The following is a 17161-nucleotide window of genomic DNA, read 5'->3' as shown; positions in this document are numbered from 1 at the left end:
GAGAACGCCTGCCAGGGGTCTTGGCGGAATGGAAAACAGGTGCTCTCATTCTGTGCCACGTAATACCCCATTTACCCCCAAGTCCAAAGGTTATAGGACTAATAGCTGCCTTGTGGTAATCAGGGAAAGCCAAGACACTGGCCCTGGTGAAACATCTGGGACATATTTTACATACTTCCAACATATGCTTCAGGTTCAATTAAAGTGAGGCTTTGGCACATTTATTAATCTTTTTTACTTTTATCCTATAGAGGACCCACTGACCTGACCTTACTATTATACCATATGAGAAAACAGAAATAATGAGAGCTAGAGGTCAGTACCTGCTCGTATGGCAAAGAACACATTTGTTTTCTCATGAAATTCCATTACCCATGACTGTGTACACAAACTTTAAATAAAGGAACCAACGAATTTTTTAAAGTAGGAAATTCCCCTTCTTCCACTCAGACACACTGATAGCCAAGACGTAACATTTACCGCTGTGAAAGCCTGTCGAGATGGGAGATGGAACCTTGCAGGATCCTTTCATATTTCCATTTCTTATAGGAAAAACTATATTTCAAGATGTCCACAAGATTCTTCCCTCTATTATTCAAGCACTTAAAAGTCTACTGTAAATTATTACATTTGAGATTTTATTCAGATATGATTTTTATGCTATCAATTGCATTATGAGTAAAAAAGAAAAACCTCCTTTTTTATCGCTCAAATAAAAGGGTTGGATTTATGAAAATCAGCTCACAGTCCTTTCACATGGAAAACACACTGCTTGTCGGCATCCTGTACAGAAGAATACAGTTGAATTCACACTGCAATTTAAGCACTCACTTTCAATCAACTTTGGTAACTAGATCTGAAAATGTGTTAGAAGCAGGGTGTCAATTTCAGACTACCAAACACTAGATTACAATAGATGTTACTCCAGAGATTTGGTGTTGTTTCCCCCGGGCATGTTCCACTTGACATCTATGTTTCGGTGAGCTGGTTAACCAGGTGTGCCTATTTCTCATATCTAACATCCTCTCCATTAAAAATGGCCATAAAACGGGGAGAGATTAGAAGTACAGAATATCAGCAAACTGACTAAAAACATAGGTTGACTTCAAACAGGGACATTAAGTACTAGACTTCACTAAGGGTTTCCATTTATTAACATTTCTGGGGAAATGCCTGCTGCTGGGGTGGATCTTTATGGTGGCTTTAATAATAAAGCAGCAACAAGCAAGAGAAAACGGCCATAAATGGATGGCAGCTCAGTGTTTATCAGCAGAGAAATGATGATTCAGAGCTGGCATACTGAGTTAAAATACAAGCTCTCTACAGCTCTACAACTGACCTTAGCAATAAATCATATCATTTATTGCCAGAAGTGTATGCTTATGTTATTTAACATTAAAAACAAGCACATATGTGTTTTTGCAGGAAGGAGATTTTGTTAGTTTATGTTTGATGATGTTGCTAATGACTAAATGATGTACAGAAGAAAAATTTCACATAAAAGCTCTGTCGATTTAAAAATGTTTGAAATAGCGTTAGAAGGGACAAAGTGTGCGTGTGCGTGTGTGTGTGTGTGTGTGTGTGTTTCTGTTTTCCTTCAAGCATTGATTAGGAAAAAAATCATGTGGAGAGTTAACTAATCACTGAATTTTTTGACATTTCTCGTGTATGCTTTCAACACACAAATTATTTTATCTTTAGAGACACAGCCTTTGGTGGCACACAAATTCTTACACTGGGATATAACTGTACATCTTTACTGGAATCAAAGGTCAAGGGCATAAATTAAAATATACTGTTTTCCTCCTTTCTTCAAAAAAAAAATTCACTGCTTTACTATGATATAAGTCAGATTCTGGCGAAGGTAAAAAAATCTGGTTTTACATGCCAAACAATGTGGAAATAACTAACGATTTTCTCTCCTCTGCCTCCCAATCTCACCCTAGGACTTTTTAGATTTTAGGTCTGGAAATGTCCAGAGATGATGATGTAACAGCATCTCTATCCTCCTTGCCATAGAAAGCAGTAGTTCCAACCCCAGCCACTGCTGCAGTGGTGCAAGATCATTCTAATTCCTACCTCCAGTTGTCCCCCCCCTCCCTAGGGGACAACCAATCCAAGCAGTCCCAGAAACTGCTGTTATTTACTGTGGTCACGCTCCCCAAATCAACCAGCGATCAAATATAAGCCTCTCTGAATGGGCTTTCCCAATGGAGAAACCACGTGGCCATTCCAAACCTCGGCAAGGGCGGTGAGCACTGGGGTTATTTAAATGTCCTCTGGAGCACTCGGCACATTCATGTCCTTTTGCTGAGCAATTGTTTGAAAATTACAGATGACAATATCCATGTTCAACTCATGCAGGCTATTTTTCCACTCTCTCTTCCCCCAAAGCATGGCCCGATTTGTAATACTCAAGATAGGACAAATTTTTGCCCTTCAACAACAGTCGTCACTGCTGTTATCTTCACGAGAGCTATCAAGTTCCAGACAAGCTGAATTATTTTTTTTTTGTTCCTGGCAGAAAAATATTTGACCCAGCTCTGGACAAAAGCAAAGAGGATTTATAGCCTTCTCTCCCTCTTTGCAACATGCAGTGGCATTGTTAGGATGATAAACAGCACTGTCCAATTTTCTGGACTCAAACACTTCAACTCCTTTTTTAACTGTCTGTGAAAACAGTGTCATGTCTACATTTCCCCATCCCCAGATACCCAAGTGCTGGGAAAGATAATTACCTTGTCATCTTTGTCATCTTCTTCTTCCTCGTCCTCTAGCATGTCCTCCACTACCTGCAGACAGAAACAGAAGTCGTTTTTTGTGCTCTTAAAGGAGAGAATTTTGTTCTGTCATTTTGAACCTTTTGGAAAGGAAAACTTTATTAACATTTGAAACAGGCACACTGAGAAGGGATATTTGATCTAGAGAGAGTGATTAGGAAAATGCTCTGCCTTTAATTGATGAAAACCAGGGAACCAAATCCCAGTTAGGAGAACCGGATTTATGTGAAATGTTTTGTGACAACCTAAAGAATTTGAAATATGCATAAGGTAAACCAACATTAATTTGGGGGATGCTTTAAATCAGGAAATTTCCCTTCTACCGATTCTGCTGTCTGTATTAATCAGGCACTTTAAATTTAGAACTAGATAACTAGGCATGAAACAGCTCTGCTATTTCTAATTTACTTTTCACCAAACTCTAAGATTAAAAAACCATGTCTGTTAATTGATTCATGCTGGTGGTCTATGGCATAAAACTAACAACATCTTTTATGGCCCAAATTTTAATTCTTATGTATAAATGTCAAGTCTTGCCTCTCTCTTTTTGATTTTGTGGATTACCCAAAACTCTCGTTTTAATTCTCTGTGATTTTATACAAGAATATCATGAGAATGCATAGTATAATAAAATGAAACTTAAAATAATATTTAATTACATGTGTATAGTGTGTGTATAACCCACATGGTTGGATATGCGTGTATGTATTTTTTAATGGCTATTTAGCCTACCTCAGCAGAATGGAATAGTCATTTTGGATTTACCAAATAACTTCCCTTTGCCTTGATCAACATATAACCATAGGCATTCAGAATGGGACTTCACTCCATTTCAGGCTTTTTAAAATTGTTTTCCACACTTCACAAACATACACATATGCATGCCACAGAAACCTACAGTTTAAAAAACTGTGGGAGAAGTGTTGTTATTCAAGTAAGACCCAACTTATTGTGTTTGACATTTGATATGGTTTTTAAATTCCTGTGTCTTTTTTTTTCCTGATCTTGTATCTCTGAATAGACTCAATAGAATCATGATTATCAAATACTTTAAAACTTTTCTCCCAAAGCTCATATTAGAGGACAGAGACACCTAGCCCTCCTTTCCTGTTTTTGTTTTTGTTTTTTTATACAAACAGGAATATTCTATTGGTGAACACTTTAATAACCAAGACTGTATTATGAAAAGAGTTACATAAACTGAGATAACATATCAGAACTCCGTTATTCCTAATAATTTTTCTCAAATATTCTAAAAGCATTAACTGATTTAAAAGCATAACCCAAACACAAACCTCCAGGTCTCATGAACGAATATATAATGAAAGCATCTGACAACCTGTGAGACTGTTCTTAATTTAATGTCATGCTTTAAATCTTCTGTTAAATGGTAGAATTTTGAGGTCTTTCATTTGGACATTCAGCTTTCAAAAGAATCACAGTGGTGCAATATGCAGTTTTGCATATCTGATGAGAGCTTACACTTACTTCGGAGACATATAAAACAATGAAGCTTCAACAAGAAAGATGGACTCTTGACAGTCTCTCTAACTATATTCAGCTACTCCATAGCATTTATTATAAACCCCTTTGTCCAAGGCACATAGTGCTAGGTAATGTGGGAATACACAGATAACCCACAAATACTTCCTTCTTTACTCCTATCAGCCCTCAAATGGCTTATAATCCAGTAAAATTTAAACAGGGTTGATCAGATAAGCTTTCATGTTAACCTTTCATTTCCTCACACTTGAAGTATTCACATCACAAATACAAAGACAATAGTGACAATATATAGTTGAAGTGATATATGCCAGGCTATTCCAAATTGGGCTATTTGTGAGGGAGGTTTAAGATGGAAAAGAAGCTGCATTGGTACATTTTGTTGCATCAGAAGAATTCACCTAACACTTGTAAGATTTTCTGAAATGATGATTATTTTGTAGCTGTAATAAAATTATCTTTTAGATTTAAATGAAGTATTTTTTTTTGCTGAAATTACCCATGCAGATTCTTATCAAATACATCAAGGAAAATGAGATGAATACTATACTTTTACTCCTGTGAATAAAGTCATTATTGTAGCTACTTATAATTAAGAATGTATAATATGCCTCCTCTCTGCAGTACTTACTATCATATTTCAGGTGCTATGAAGGCAGAATGGTGGTGGGCTGTGCTTAGCAGATTGTCAGGTACATAATAGGTGTTCAATAAATATTTGTTGATTGAGTGAACAGGTGAATGCATCATCTACCCTTCATATCATTTAACACACTTTTGGGTAAAGTGTCTATCATGTATCTCACAGAACTGACTTAGTTCACCTGGAAGGACTTATACCTAATCAATGATGCAGATTTATAAAAGCAAATATTCAAAATGCTTTCAAACATTTGCCTAGGAATAGAACCCATGAATATTTAACCATTAAGGTTGGAGAATCTCCACTATCTTCAAATTAATTTTCAAAAATTCAAAATAAGATTAAGCCATAAACAAGCCAGTAGCTTAATTTACACATTTTACAGATCAGCTGTGGATCTTATGTTCAAGTATGACTCAAAGAGGTCTACAGAATCAGGCTCTTCATTTGCAAAACCCAAACTGTTCTTACCCTGCACAAGTGGGTAATTGGCTACGCACAATTGCTCCACAAATGTGCAGCCAGAACCACCCAATACAACCATTTGCTTTTACATTTGGCAGAAAAGTGTTGTGTTAGTGAGAGGCCTTTTTGCTGTGTTTTAGCGCTCTAGTGAGGGCCTTTCCCCCTCCTCCAGTGCCTTTTTAAAGTTACATCATAAACATCTACAAGTGAGGATTTATAATATAGATGGTTTCCTATCAATGCCTTTAAGCTGCTTCCGAACATACCCCACTATTACATTTTGCTCAGGTGAAGCTGAAGGTGCCTTAGAAAATGGAGATGATAATAGCACCTATCTCACAGTGTTGAGGATCCAATGAGATAATGCATAAGAGTGCTTAATACAGTTCCTGTGTCAAAGGAAGTACTCAAAAATGTTAGCTATTAATAAAAATAAAATAACATCGTTACTATTTTAAACATTCATTTTTGGAAATTAAATAATATATTTTTTCCTGGACAAAATATTCTGTGCTCTTAATGACACACAAAATTCTGATTCATGTTTTCACTGACCATAAGAAACACATAGAGGGGTACAGGTAGAAGTGTAGATAAAGATTCCAAATTAAAATGATGATGCTTTCACAACTAATTTTCAGGCTTTAATGGTCCAGTGAAATGGATGGCTTTGAGGACAAGAGTGTCTCAGAAGCTGAGCTGTGCTTTAAGACATGAGCTCTAGCCAAATGCAATGAACATCGAAACTGCAAACTGAGCTTTTAAAAACAAACTGTATATATCACTGAAGTGCATTTAATGACTGCACAAAATTGCAACCCTTCCCAGAGAAATCAAATACCACCGCTATTTAGGATGAGAGTGCTGGAGTTTAACACTTAACTAAGGAAAACAAAAGAAGGGAGTCCTGGTATCAAATTCTAGCTCTTTCCTCTTCAAATAAAACCAAATAAGCACTACATCGTTTTGTTTTCAAGTATACAAAGTCCAGTTGCCCAAACACTTGTGGGCAATAATTTAATGAACAACATATACTATACATAGGATTTCCTTGAAGGGGAAAAAATGAAGAGTGACGAAAAATCATGTAGTAGAAAAGATACATTTACGAAGTTCGGTTTTTTCTCTTTTTTCTTAAGGGGGAATATCACAAATCGGCTCTAGAATTCTCTTTCCAAATTATGCTTTCTGATACCTCGCTTGAAAGCAAGTAGTATTAATCAAACAAAGGAAGGGCACTAGGGAAATCAGAAAGATGTAATGCAAGCAGTTAAAAGTGACATGACCTTCTGTAATGTCGCTCGTCACAGACTTATATGCCACACAGTCGAGGAAGGTCTTGAAAGAAACTGATTCTTGGTACTATTCCTTGAATGTAATACTAATAAAGATGACATTTAAAAAAACACACATAGACAGCCCCAAATGCAGCATGCCAGCTACATTGCAGCCAGAGAGTAAGTAGACAACATTATTTTAAAAAGCATATTTCTTCCTCTATATTCAATATTTGCTGAACATTTGTCATTAACATAAAATATAATATGTGGCCATACATTTAAAAAATACATTTCCAAAATTAAACAAAATTGTATCTATAGACCATATATTTTATGTGGTTTTAGAGGAGCTCTCGTATTGTTACAAGACTTCTAATTGTAATCCAACACAACAAAACACATCTTGATTTGCAAGGAAAATGTTATTTGACTGGAAATGTTAATAGTGATGTCAATAATCTGAATAAAAACATGACATGTTTGGTATTATTCTCCCGGAACAAAAATGTATAAGGGAGGTGACCAGAAGGATGCAGTAACAAGAAAACCAATGATGAAAGGATGAGGAAAAGTGGGTTCAGGTAGACTTCATTATTAAAATCATTATGGGATAGTGGATACTAATTATTGCTTTTTAACACCAATTTAAGGTATATGTTTAATATGACAAGAGGGGGTTAAAAGGCCCATGAATTATTTTTAAAACACTTCATATTATAATTTTTCCATGAGTAAATTCTTCCACTTATTTAAATCCCTTCAAACAAAAAGGAACCCAAAAAAATCTTGGTTATGTTAACCTTGGAAGGATTGAGTACTCTGCAACCAAACCTTTCAAAAGCCAGTGCTGATACAAACCAGTTTCTTTCGTGTGTTTACTTCTTTTCCTTGGAATTAAATGGATGTTTTGCTATGTTCAAAATGAATAGTTGCACAACTCAAATTGCTTTACTCAAATATGGTCTATAAAAATGCAACACGTTTACACATTGAAAGAAGAAATCACTGCTGTCCAGATGTGCAACCATGTTAAAATATTAAAGAAAACTGACACAAAAGAAAGAAGTTTCATATTTAGTTTCATATTCATAGATCATCCAAACTTGTACAGATGCTTATATTTGGATACGTTGCAAACTAAATGCCTATTTCTACCCTAGAGATACGGAAGAATTTGGGGAGGGTAGTATTCTTCAACACAGTCTGGAGTTCATTTATATCACTGTGTTTGTGCATAAACCAAGCAGAACATGCATTTACGTGCCAATTGGTTTATTATATGTGTAAGTATGATATGAAATGATGGAATGTCTATTGATGGAGAAGACGCATATAATCACTCAAATGATTTCAAATCACTTGAAAGTACCAAAGGTCAGGCTAAAGACTTTTGTGGTAAGATCTTTATAGGTGTGCTAGTGCAGACATTTTTACGACAGGACACCTACTTCTCACAAGATTTTTGAGAAGAAACTTTTGCAAACTGGTATAATTAATTGTATACATAATTCACTCCATGTTTGTAAGAATAATAAGATTCAATCAAGTCTGGGATATACTGTTTCATCCAGTACATCTCGAAAGCAACTGCATATATGATGCCTGCTTAGTTTGATTCACGCTATTAAGGATTTGACCTTGGAGTATTTCAGCTACAGTAGTCATCAAGATAACTGAACCACTAGATGTAATAATAATTAGTGTGATAGGCTTGCCAGGGAGGCAGAATATATTGCAGTACAAAAGAAGGCAGAATAAAAAAAAAAGCATTAGTACTTACTGCTAAAAGACTTCCTGATTTTTACAGAGACACTCAAATACAATTATTCTTCTCGCAAAATGCATTTCCTTGGCTCATTCTGGGAAGTGCCACGTTGTAATTTAGTCTGATTCTTAATAAGGAATGTGGCTTTAATGTGGCTATCAGATGACTTTTGATGCATGCCACTGATTACGTACAGCATGGCTTCTGCATCATCAACAGCAGTATTTGCTGTATAATCTGGTTTGCTATAAGGTGCAAAGACAGTAAATTTACTTTACTGACCAAAAAGTATGTTACCTTTTATTTTCTTAAGTGTCAGCTTAATATGCAGAAAAACTCTTCCATTAAGAAAGGCGAAACAATAACAAATTCTATAATCAGTATAAGCCTCTTAAATTTCTTTTCATATTTCCTTTTCGGTATTCTTAAGTGTTCATTCTTATTCTCACACAAAGCACTATGAACAGAATTCTAGAGTTTATTTGAACTCTGTCTCCATCTAAAGGCTTTACAATGTATTGGGTTTTTCACTTGCAGGAAAATTCTAATCTTGGTGTCTTTAGGATATTGCATATTAATTCAATTGAGTAGGAAAAAATAGGTCAACTATTAACCTGGAATGTGCTTTTTAAATAATAATGCTTTTATGAAACTATATTATTTGTCAAGGGAAAAAAGTATACGCCAAAGGCCAAAAAATTGAGTTGTTTAATGTGCTTTGCAAGTAAAATTAAAAGCTAACTCTACTCACCACGAATCTACTTTATAAAATTTAATGTTTTCAAAATATTTTATACATTAATAACAGAGTACAAATAAAAAAGAAAATTATGTACTTAAGCCTCTATATTTAGAACCAATGTTTCCATTCCAGAACCTCAACTTTGTAACAAAAAGGCATAATTTTAAATGTTTCAAACTCTGAAAATCTTAGAAATTGTTTTTAAGTGTCTAATAAAAGGTACACATTATTTAAAAAAATTTCTGTAAAGCAAGAAAAGGGAGCTGCTGTGACATTTTAAACAGTAGCATGTCCTGCAATCTTCCAAATATCCTTTGCTCCAACCCCATCAATAATTTTGGGAGCTGCAATAGGCAAGTTATTTTTCAGGTAAATGCACAGTTTAGCACAAGTATGCAAAATACTATGGAAATATTGGAATATATTTCCATATATGATTCCATATATGGAATAGTACTGAAAATACTACACTTTGGGAACATTTAGGGATCTTTAAAGAATATACTTTGAAAACAACAACAACAAAAAATTTATCTTGGAGATTAATGCCAGCAGACTTTTGGACCATATTGATCTGTTAGGTTTGATTCACTTAAATTTACAGCAGCTCCCTATTTTAAGCAATCTGTTTTGGGTCATAAAGAGGGTGAGTGGAACGGGTGTACATTTGCAAAGAATATTCTGACACTAATTTGAGTTTTCTTTTTCTTTTCTTTTCCATCTAGAATATTTTGAGGCCTGAGGACATTATGTCAGAGAATTTAACTTTAAAAATGGAGCATGTTTTGTATGTCAAAAAATCATATAGTCAGAAAACTTCAGTTCTTTTCTTATATCCTTTTCTATAAATAATGATATTTTTTATCTTTTTTATATAAAGAATAATCACCTCACAAAAGAAAGTCCTAGTGGGTTTAGACCTACATTTGGACTGAAAAGAATGTCTGTGGTGAATGGTGAATTGTAGCATAAAAGCCTGAATGAAAAGAATGTTCACGAAACTTCACACAAAACCTCCAAACCGTTATATCATGAGCTTCCCACAATATAACACAGAACTCTATATCCCAGGAAAAGCCTGCCTGGTCTACTTATCATTTCTGCTTTATGTAGTGTACTGTGTGATTGCTAAATTAGTGTATAATGCATTTATAATATTTATAGTACCAACATTTAGTTAAATAACCTTTAGGTAAGATTTATGTTGTTTTTTTTATTTCTCATTTAATGGCAAATTATGAAGAGCATGTTTCATAAAGATAATTCTCCATTTAAATTCATCAGTCCATTAAATATTAAAATTATGTTTCTGATGCAATCGAGAACAAATTTGTCCAGCTTCAGTGATTATTTGCACTCATAAAAATTAGGCTTGATTAATAAAATTTAAATGCTTGATTAAGTTGACATTTTCATGTTCCATTCTGATTTATTAGAATTAGTCTCCATCTCCAGGCCTGGTATGCTGGTGTAGGTTTACCTTTCTCCTCCTCTTACCCGACATCCTGAGCGAGATGTTAGAAAGAAGAATTTTGCTTTTGGACTCAATGATGATTTCAGTGAAACGCCCTGTTCTTTGCTCATGGTACTGCCTGTCTTTGTCTTCATGCACGGTGCACAGTGGAGATTTGTATTACAATAATCAAGAAAAATGTTTCTTTTAAATATCTATGGATATGACCTGTAAAATGGCATATGCTTATGGTATTTCTGTAAAATTCAGTTACTAAGGTGCTTTAAATTGTTGAAGATTGCTTTGCTCAAATTTCTTTATATGCTTTTATTGATAAAAATACAGTTTTTATTTTTGTGGGACTTCCGTATACATTGCAAGGGGACTATGGATACAGGAAATCTTACTGTGGCAATGCTATTATCTTTGCCTACAGGCTTAAAACCAAGAAAAATGACTCACGGCCATGAAAAACCATTCTCTTCCACGGGACTTACAAGGGAACTCTTCAAGAGAGATAGTGACATATAATGTCTAAGCCCCCACTTGCTTGCTGTTTTACACATGGCAAAGTTCCCAGGTGTCATCTATTAAGCACTTACTGGTTTTTTTTTTTTTTTTTTTTTTTTTTTTTTTTGTGAGACGGCGTCTCCCTCTGTCGCCCAGGCTGGAGTGCAGTGGCGCGATCTCGGCTCACTGCAAGCTCTGCCTCCTGGGTTCACGCCATTCTCCTGCCTCAGCCTCCCGAGTAGCTGGGACTGCAGGTGCCCGCCATCGTGCCCGGCTAATTTTTTTGTATTTTAATAGAGACGGGGTTTCACCGTGTTAGCCAGGCACTTACTCTATGCTTAACATGTTATGTTAATTGTCTCTTAAATTCTTAGAAGACTCCAACAAGGTACCTATTGTCCCCATTTTATTGGTGAGGAAATTGAAGCATAGCAGAATGAATAACCTTGTATAGCTAACAAGTAGAAGGTTTGGAATTTAATCCCAGATCTTCTGAATTTCAAAGCTTGGGCTTTTAACCTCAAGCCACTGGAAAGATACAGCGGTAACTCTTATCTTAAAGGTGTTTTTGCTGTTGCCTATGGGAGTATAACCCATTTGAAAACTTTATTTAGGTAAACTGACTTTCTCTTGTTTAAGCAAGGCTACCAGAACATTCAGTTAGTTTTTAAAGAACTGATAGAGTATACTAGTTTCGTTTTGTTTTATAATGAAGTAAATTCAGTAAGTAACAAATGACAAAAAATGTCCTTGAAGGTATATTTTACTTTGGTCACTAAAACATACTGTTTCAGTTCTATGTACACAAGGGTAGAAACGCCTTAAAGTTGTATGCTCTTGACAAAGGTATCTCATACAACGCTTTAAAAAATGAACACAAAACTCTCAGCGTTATTGGACTCCTAATACTTCTGATTTATAAACACTTTCCACAAGCAGATAAAGACATATCATTTGTTTTCCACTTTTAGCTTGTTAATTGGGGTCTTATAATTTCTTGTCACCTTTCTGAACCAAGGACAATAATTCTCCACAAATATATGAAACTCTCTGCCACCATCACCCTTCCCCCACCACCACCAAACAGAGAACAATGATCAAGACTAGAAATGCAAACTAGTTCTAAGGTCATGAGTCAGGCCGAAGGTGCTTCTGTTGGCCCCTTTTTCTCCCTCCCTCTCTCCCCATGTTTAGAATAGTTTGGCTCTCTGCCAAGAGGAGAGTGCAAAGTCATTTAGAAAGAACAATCAGGAAATCGGTAGGATAACACATCCACCCTCAAACCAGAATTGTGGGTATCCTTTTTTCCTCCCCAGTCTTACATCTCAATTACGGAAATGGCGAAGTCCTGGGGGCAGATATTTGGAAGAACAGAAATGATAAGACCCTTTGGCAGACGTATGGGTGGACGCTTTGGAGAACCATCAAGATGGTGAATTCTTTGGATCCATGGGAGGATTTGAGGGGTTTAGGAAGCTGGTTTTTCAGTGACTCTCTGGGGCTCCAGGGTTCAACTGCAGCTCAAATAAGTGAAAATCAACCATTTATGGGAGCACTAATTTCAGATTTCCTTCACAGCTGCCAAAAACAATTCGTCTGATAGAAAAGGAGTTGGGGAAGAAATCGTCTATAAGAACTAAGAGTACCTCTTTGCCTCATTATATTCTTATATGCATCTCTGGAGAACTGAGCAAGGTGGGAAGAATTCAGGAAGATGGTGGAGGCTAAAATATGAGAGTAACTGGAAACAACCTCTAGGGCAACTACCACTAACTTTAAACTGGAAGTCTCTCTTCTGAGCCCTAATAGATCTAAAGCAAGAAGTGTGCATTCCAGTGAGGAGAATCTTTAGTAAATTGACTTTTAAAAATAGAAGTGTTTCCTTTACATCTTTCTCTATTTGAACTGACATGTCACGTACTGGTAATACTCATCTTCCACCATTCTACCATTTTATCTTTTCAATTTTAGGTTTGACTGCAGTTTGAGAATTGAGTAAAAGGATAGCCAATAAACTCAAAAAGTATTAAAACCAAACATGGAGTTACTAAGTGAAAGCAACAGACTGAGGCGTGAAGAACAAACAGTGGCCACAGGTAGATATTTAACCCCGTTTCATTATATATGCAGTACTCACACACATATATCTGGGACTATCTAAATGTCTTTTGACTAAACATTCTGCATGCTGTATACAGACCGCTTATCACTGCACCTATTATATTCATGTATTCTATCAGTTGTTTGTTTCTCTCACTAGACCACAAACTGTCCTGGGCAAGGCGTGTGTCTTCATCATCTTTGAACCACAGTTTGTACTGTTAGTGCCTATAAATGTTCAATAATATTTGTTGAATGAAAGTAATTTTGCATAAAAATTAGATAATTTTTATTTGGAAGGAAAGATCAGACTAAAATATTTTCATTCAAACATTTTTTGAGTAACTCAGAGCAAAATGGTCCGAGCCATTTTGCTGTGTTGAGATTAGACACACAAATGGAAGATTCAATTAGAACAATCTGAGGAGGACCCACAGTGAGCCAGTTATGATAATATACTGAGAGTGTTGTGATTTTTATTGTTATGATTTCTTTCTAATTTGGTCGTGAGGTCTGTCTCTTGAGAGTGACCATGAGCCATGATAGCCACTTTCTAGGAGTGCCCTGATGAGAGGAAAGTAAGACTCAGGTGTGTCAGTCAGACGAGACACATTGAGGAGGTGAACCCAAAGTGCATAAAACAAGAAATTTAGTACTTACTGGTCCCAGAGAGGTTAGGGATGCCAATGGGAGGCCGAGGGAAGGCTGGAGGCCACAGGGAGCTCAACCAGTGGGTGCGGCACGCAAGAGAAAAAGAGGACCCACCAGACTATGCCTTTATTAAGGTCCATGGATGCTATCCCGTGGCTGGTTTAAAGAGAGCACGAGGGGAAATGCTGACTTGGCTCCAGTGCTAACCATTAGGTTTCATCATGGTCAGCAGCTGTGGGGTGTGTTGGGTTAACAGGATGAGAAGCAAGTGGGCTGCAGCATAAACAACCACACAGAGAGGGTAAGCTGTAATTAGCCAAAGGGGACGGGTACTGCTAGGTTTCAAATAACTCATGTCGGGCCTTAAAATGGATGCCTAAGCAGCAACTATATGAAACAAATTTATGACAGACGTGGGAACTCAGAGGTGTGGGCTCACTTAACCTCTTAAGAGTATGAGTTGGTAGGGTCAGACTGGTAGTAGGGGGTGAGTGTCAGGGATGGTGCTCCAGAAGAAATAATAATGATAATTAGTGGTTACCCAGGCACAGCTGTATAAAATGTTAAAGGCTTAATGGGTGGCAAATTAATATTAACTACCAAAAACCTTCAAAATGCATATACTCTCACCCAGAAATTCTTCAAGGACTTTCCAAAGCATATTACCAGAAAGGGACCCAAAGATTTCTTTAGGATTTTCTTTATAGTATTGAGAAGGCAAAATATTTCAAGCGGGCCAGGCGTGGTGCCTCGCGCCTGTAATCCCAGCACTTTGGGAGGCCGAGGCAGGCAGATCACTTGGGGTCAGGAGTTCCAGACCAGCCTAGCCAATATGGCGAAATCCCGTCTCTACTACAAAAAAAAAAAAAAAAAAGAAAAAAATACAAAAATTAGCCGGGTGCAGTGGCAGGTGCCTGTAATCCCAGCTACTAGAAGGCTGAGGCAGGAGAATCACTTGAACCTGGGAGGTGGGAGTTGCAGTGAGCCGAGATCACACCACTGCTCTCCAGCCTGGGTGACAGAGTGAGACTCTGTTTCAAAAAAAAAAAAAAAATTGAAGGGAACATTTCTAAAAACAGTGTTTAATTAAGAAGACTGGTGCAGTGGCTCGCACCTGTTGTCCCAGCTAGGCAGGAGGCTGAGGTGAGAAAACTGATTGAGTCTAGGAGTTCGAGGCTGCAGTGAGCTATGATGGCACCACTGCACTCCAGCCTGGGTGACAGAGGGAGACCCTGTTTCTAAAATACACACACACACACACACACACACTCATATAGTGAAAATTGTGTAGAAATTAAAACTCGTGGTAGGCTGTTTTCCAGGAATATGAAGGATATTTCCAGATATGTTGCAGAATAAAAAAAGTAGGTGAGCTAAAATGTGTTAAAGGTGACTCAATTTTTATAAAAAACAAAATATGTGTGATAGGAAATATACATTTACATTTGTAAGTATATTTTAAAGAAAACAGTAGAAGGCATAGAAAGAGTATATAGAATATTTGGGAAACTACAAGTATACTCTGCTTCAGATACTCCTGTGACCACTGGGGCTACCCCACCCTGGTCCTCCTCTCCAGACCCACTATCTTTGAAGGTCTTCTTTTCCCAGGGTGAAAGGCCCCTCTTCCAGCACCTTTCTCAGGTGGGTCATAGCCCTCATGGCTGGACAGCCACTTCCTCATCGACGCCAACCGGCTTGCCTACAAGTCTGCTGTGCCAGTGGAGGAGCCCCGAAGACCATCCCAGGATGATGCACCCCATAAGAGTACAGCCTTGCAGGGGCTACAGCCACCCACAGTGCACCTGTGTCTTTGCCAGCCCCCTGCAGCTGCATAGACACCATGCATCACACTCAGACCTCAAACTCTTCATGTGCGGCACCTTGGGCAAGGATTTCAAGCTCTTCCACCACACTGCACATCTGTCCTCAGTGCTCACGTGACTTCCAGGCCTCTGCCAAGTTCCAGACCCTGCCTGCACTGCCCTTCTCCAGGCCACCACATCTATCCCATGCTGTGCCATTCCCACACACGCTCTGTGAGTACTGGCTTTGCGGATATTACTGCCTTATTCTGGGCCTGAGTTTCTCCATCTGTCCAAAGGCAGAAGCATCACTCCTTTTTCCTCTTTTCCAGTTGTGTGATGAAGACAAAAGGGGTTGCCTTTCCTGAGCCTGTGGACTGGGTGAATAGGAGTTAAAGCAGGGAACACAGGCCTGTGAGCCAGCTGTGCTTCCCATCCAGCTGTGCTGTGCTAGCTTTTGCAAGTGGCTTGGTTTCCTGCTCTCCCAAGTGGCGAGCAATTGTTGTCCAGAAGAAAGTGATAACAAAAGAGTATGGCCATGGTCTGGTTCATTTCTGTTTCCTCACCCTTAGCCCACTACTCCCACCTTTTGCTCAATAAACACTGCATACTCCAAAACAAACAAAAGCAAAACAACAACAACAACAACATACACATAAACAATCCTGTTGGAATATTGGAGGGATGAAGCTGAAACTATGGTTTAAGTGGGGCCTGCTCCTTATGGGTCTTCTATGCTTGAAGATGTTGGGGAATACCTTTATTTCAGAACTGTCACCTTCCTACAGGTCTGGAGGCAAGAATAAAAGGTACAACTGGGATAGAGTTGCCAGATGAATATAGAACATCCACTTAAACTGGAATTTCAGATAAATTAAGAATATTATAAAAACATATAAGTTTAAGTATGTCCTGTTGTTATCTGAAATTTCCATTGAATTGGGCATCTGTGTTTTTATTTGCTTAATCTGGCAACCCTAACTTGGGTAATTCATAGGGCTCAGGGCTGGAATTTGAGGGAAATTTGCAAAGTGGAAGGCCTGGTCATCTACTGAGAGGGAGGGGACAGTGGTGGGGGGACTTGGGATGAGTGAAGAAAATGTAGAAATCTTGTTGGTGCAAATCCAAAGCCTGATGACGATGGTTATTAACATGTTGGGATGCACTATGTACAGCAAGTGATTATCTAACAAGGCTAAACAGTTGGTGAACAGCTTTGAGAGGGGTCACAGGGGATAAGCTTTCTACCAACATCTGATTGGCTGTTGATTCTACTTATTTATCCTAGTGATCGTGTTGGAAAACTAAAGGTCTGGTTCTTTTCATGGTCCTCCTCAGATTTTTTCAAGCTGATGACCTTTTGAAAAAAACTGAGAAAACTGCTGTTGAAATAAGCACGAAGAAGAAAAGAGTGATCATCCATTTTTAGATGTGTTTACAGGCTGTATGACTCAGTGTTGCTTC

General features: G+C 37.5%; 1 protein-coding gene across 11 annotated transcripts in view; it reads right to left on the bottom strand.

Annotated features, from left to right (window-relative positions):
• The window catches only part of MCTP1 (multiple C2 and transmembrane domain containing 1), a 596961-nt gene that overhangs the window by 74243 nt on the left and 505557 nt on the right, over positions 1–17161 (bottom strand). For all 11 annotated transcript variants that reach the window (XM_014344845.4, XM_034959770.3, XM_034959771.3 and 8 more), the window contains one exon: positions 2739–2792. In XM_014344845.4, coding sequence (XP_014200331.2) covers positions 2739–2792 — 54 coding nt within the window. The remainder of the gene's footprint in view (positions 1–2738; positions 2793–17161) is intronic.

This window comes from Pan paniscus, chromosome 4 (assembly GCF_029289425.2).
Source record: "Pan paniscus chromosome 4, NHGRI_mPanPan1-v2.0_pri, whole genome shotgun sequence".
Lineage (NCBI taxonomy): Eukaryota > Metazoa > Chordata > Mammalia > Primates > Hominidae > Pan > Pan paniscus.
The sequence above is the reverse complement of the archived record's forward strand: the minus strand, read 5'-3'. Positions and strand labels throughout refer to the sequence as shown.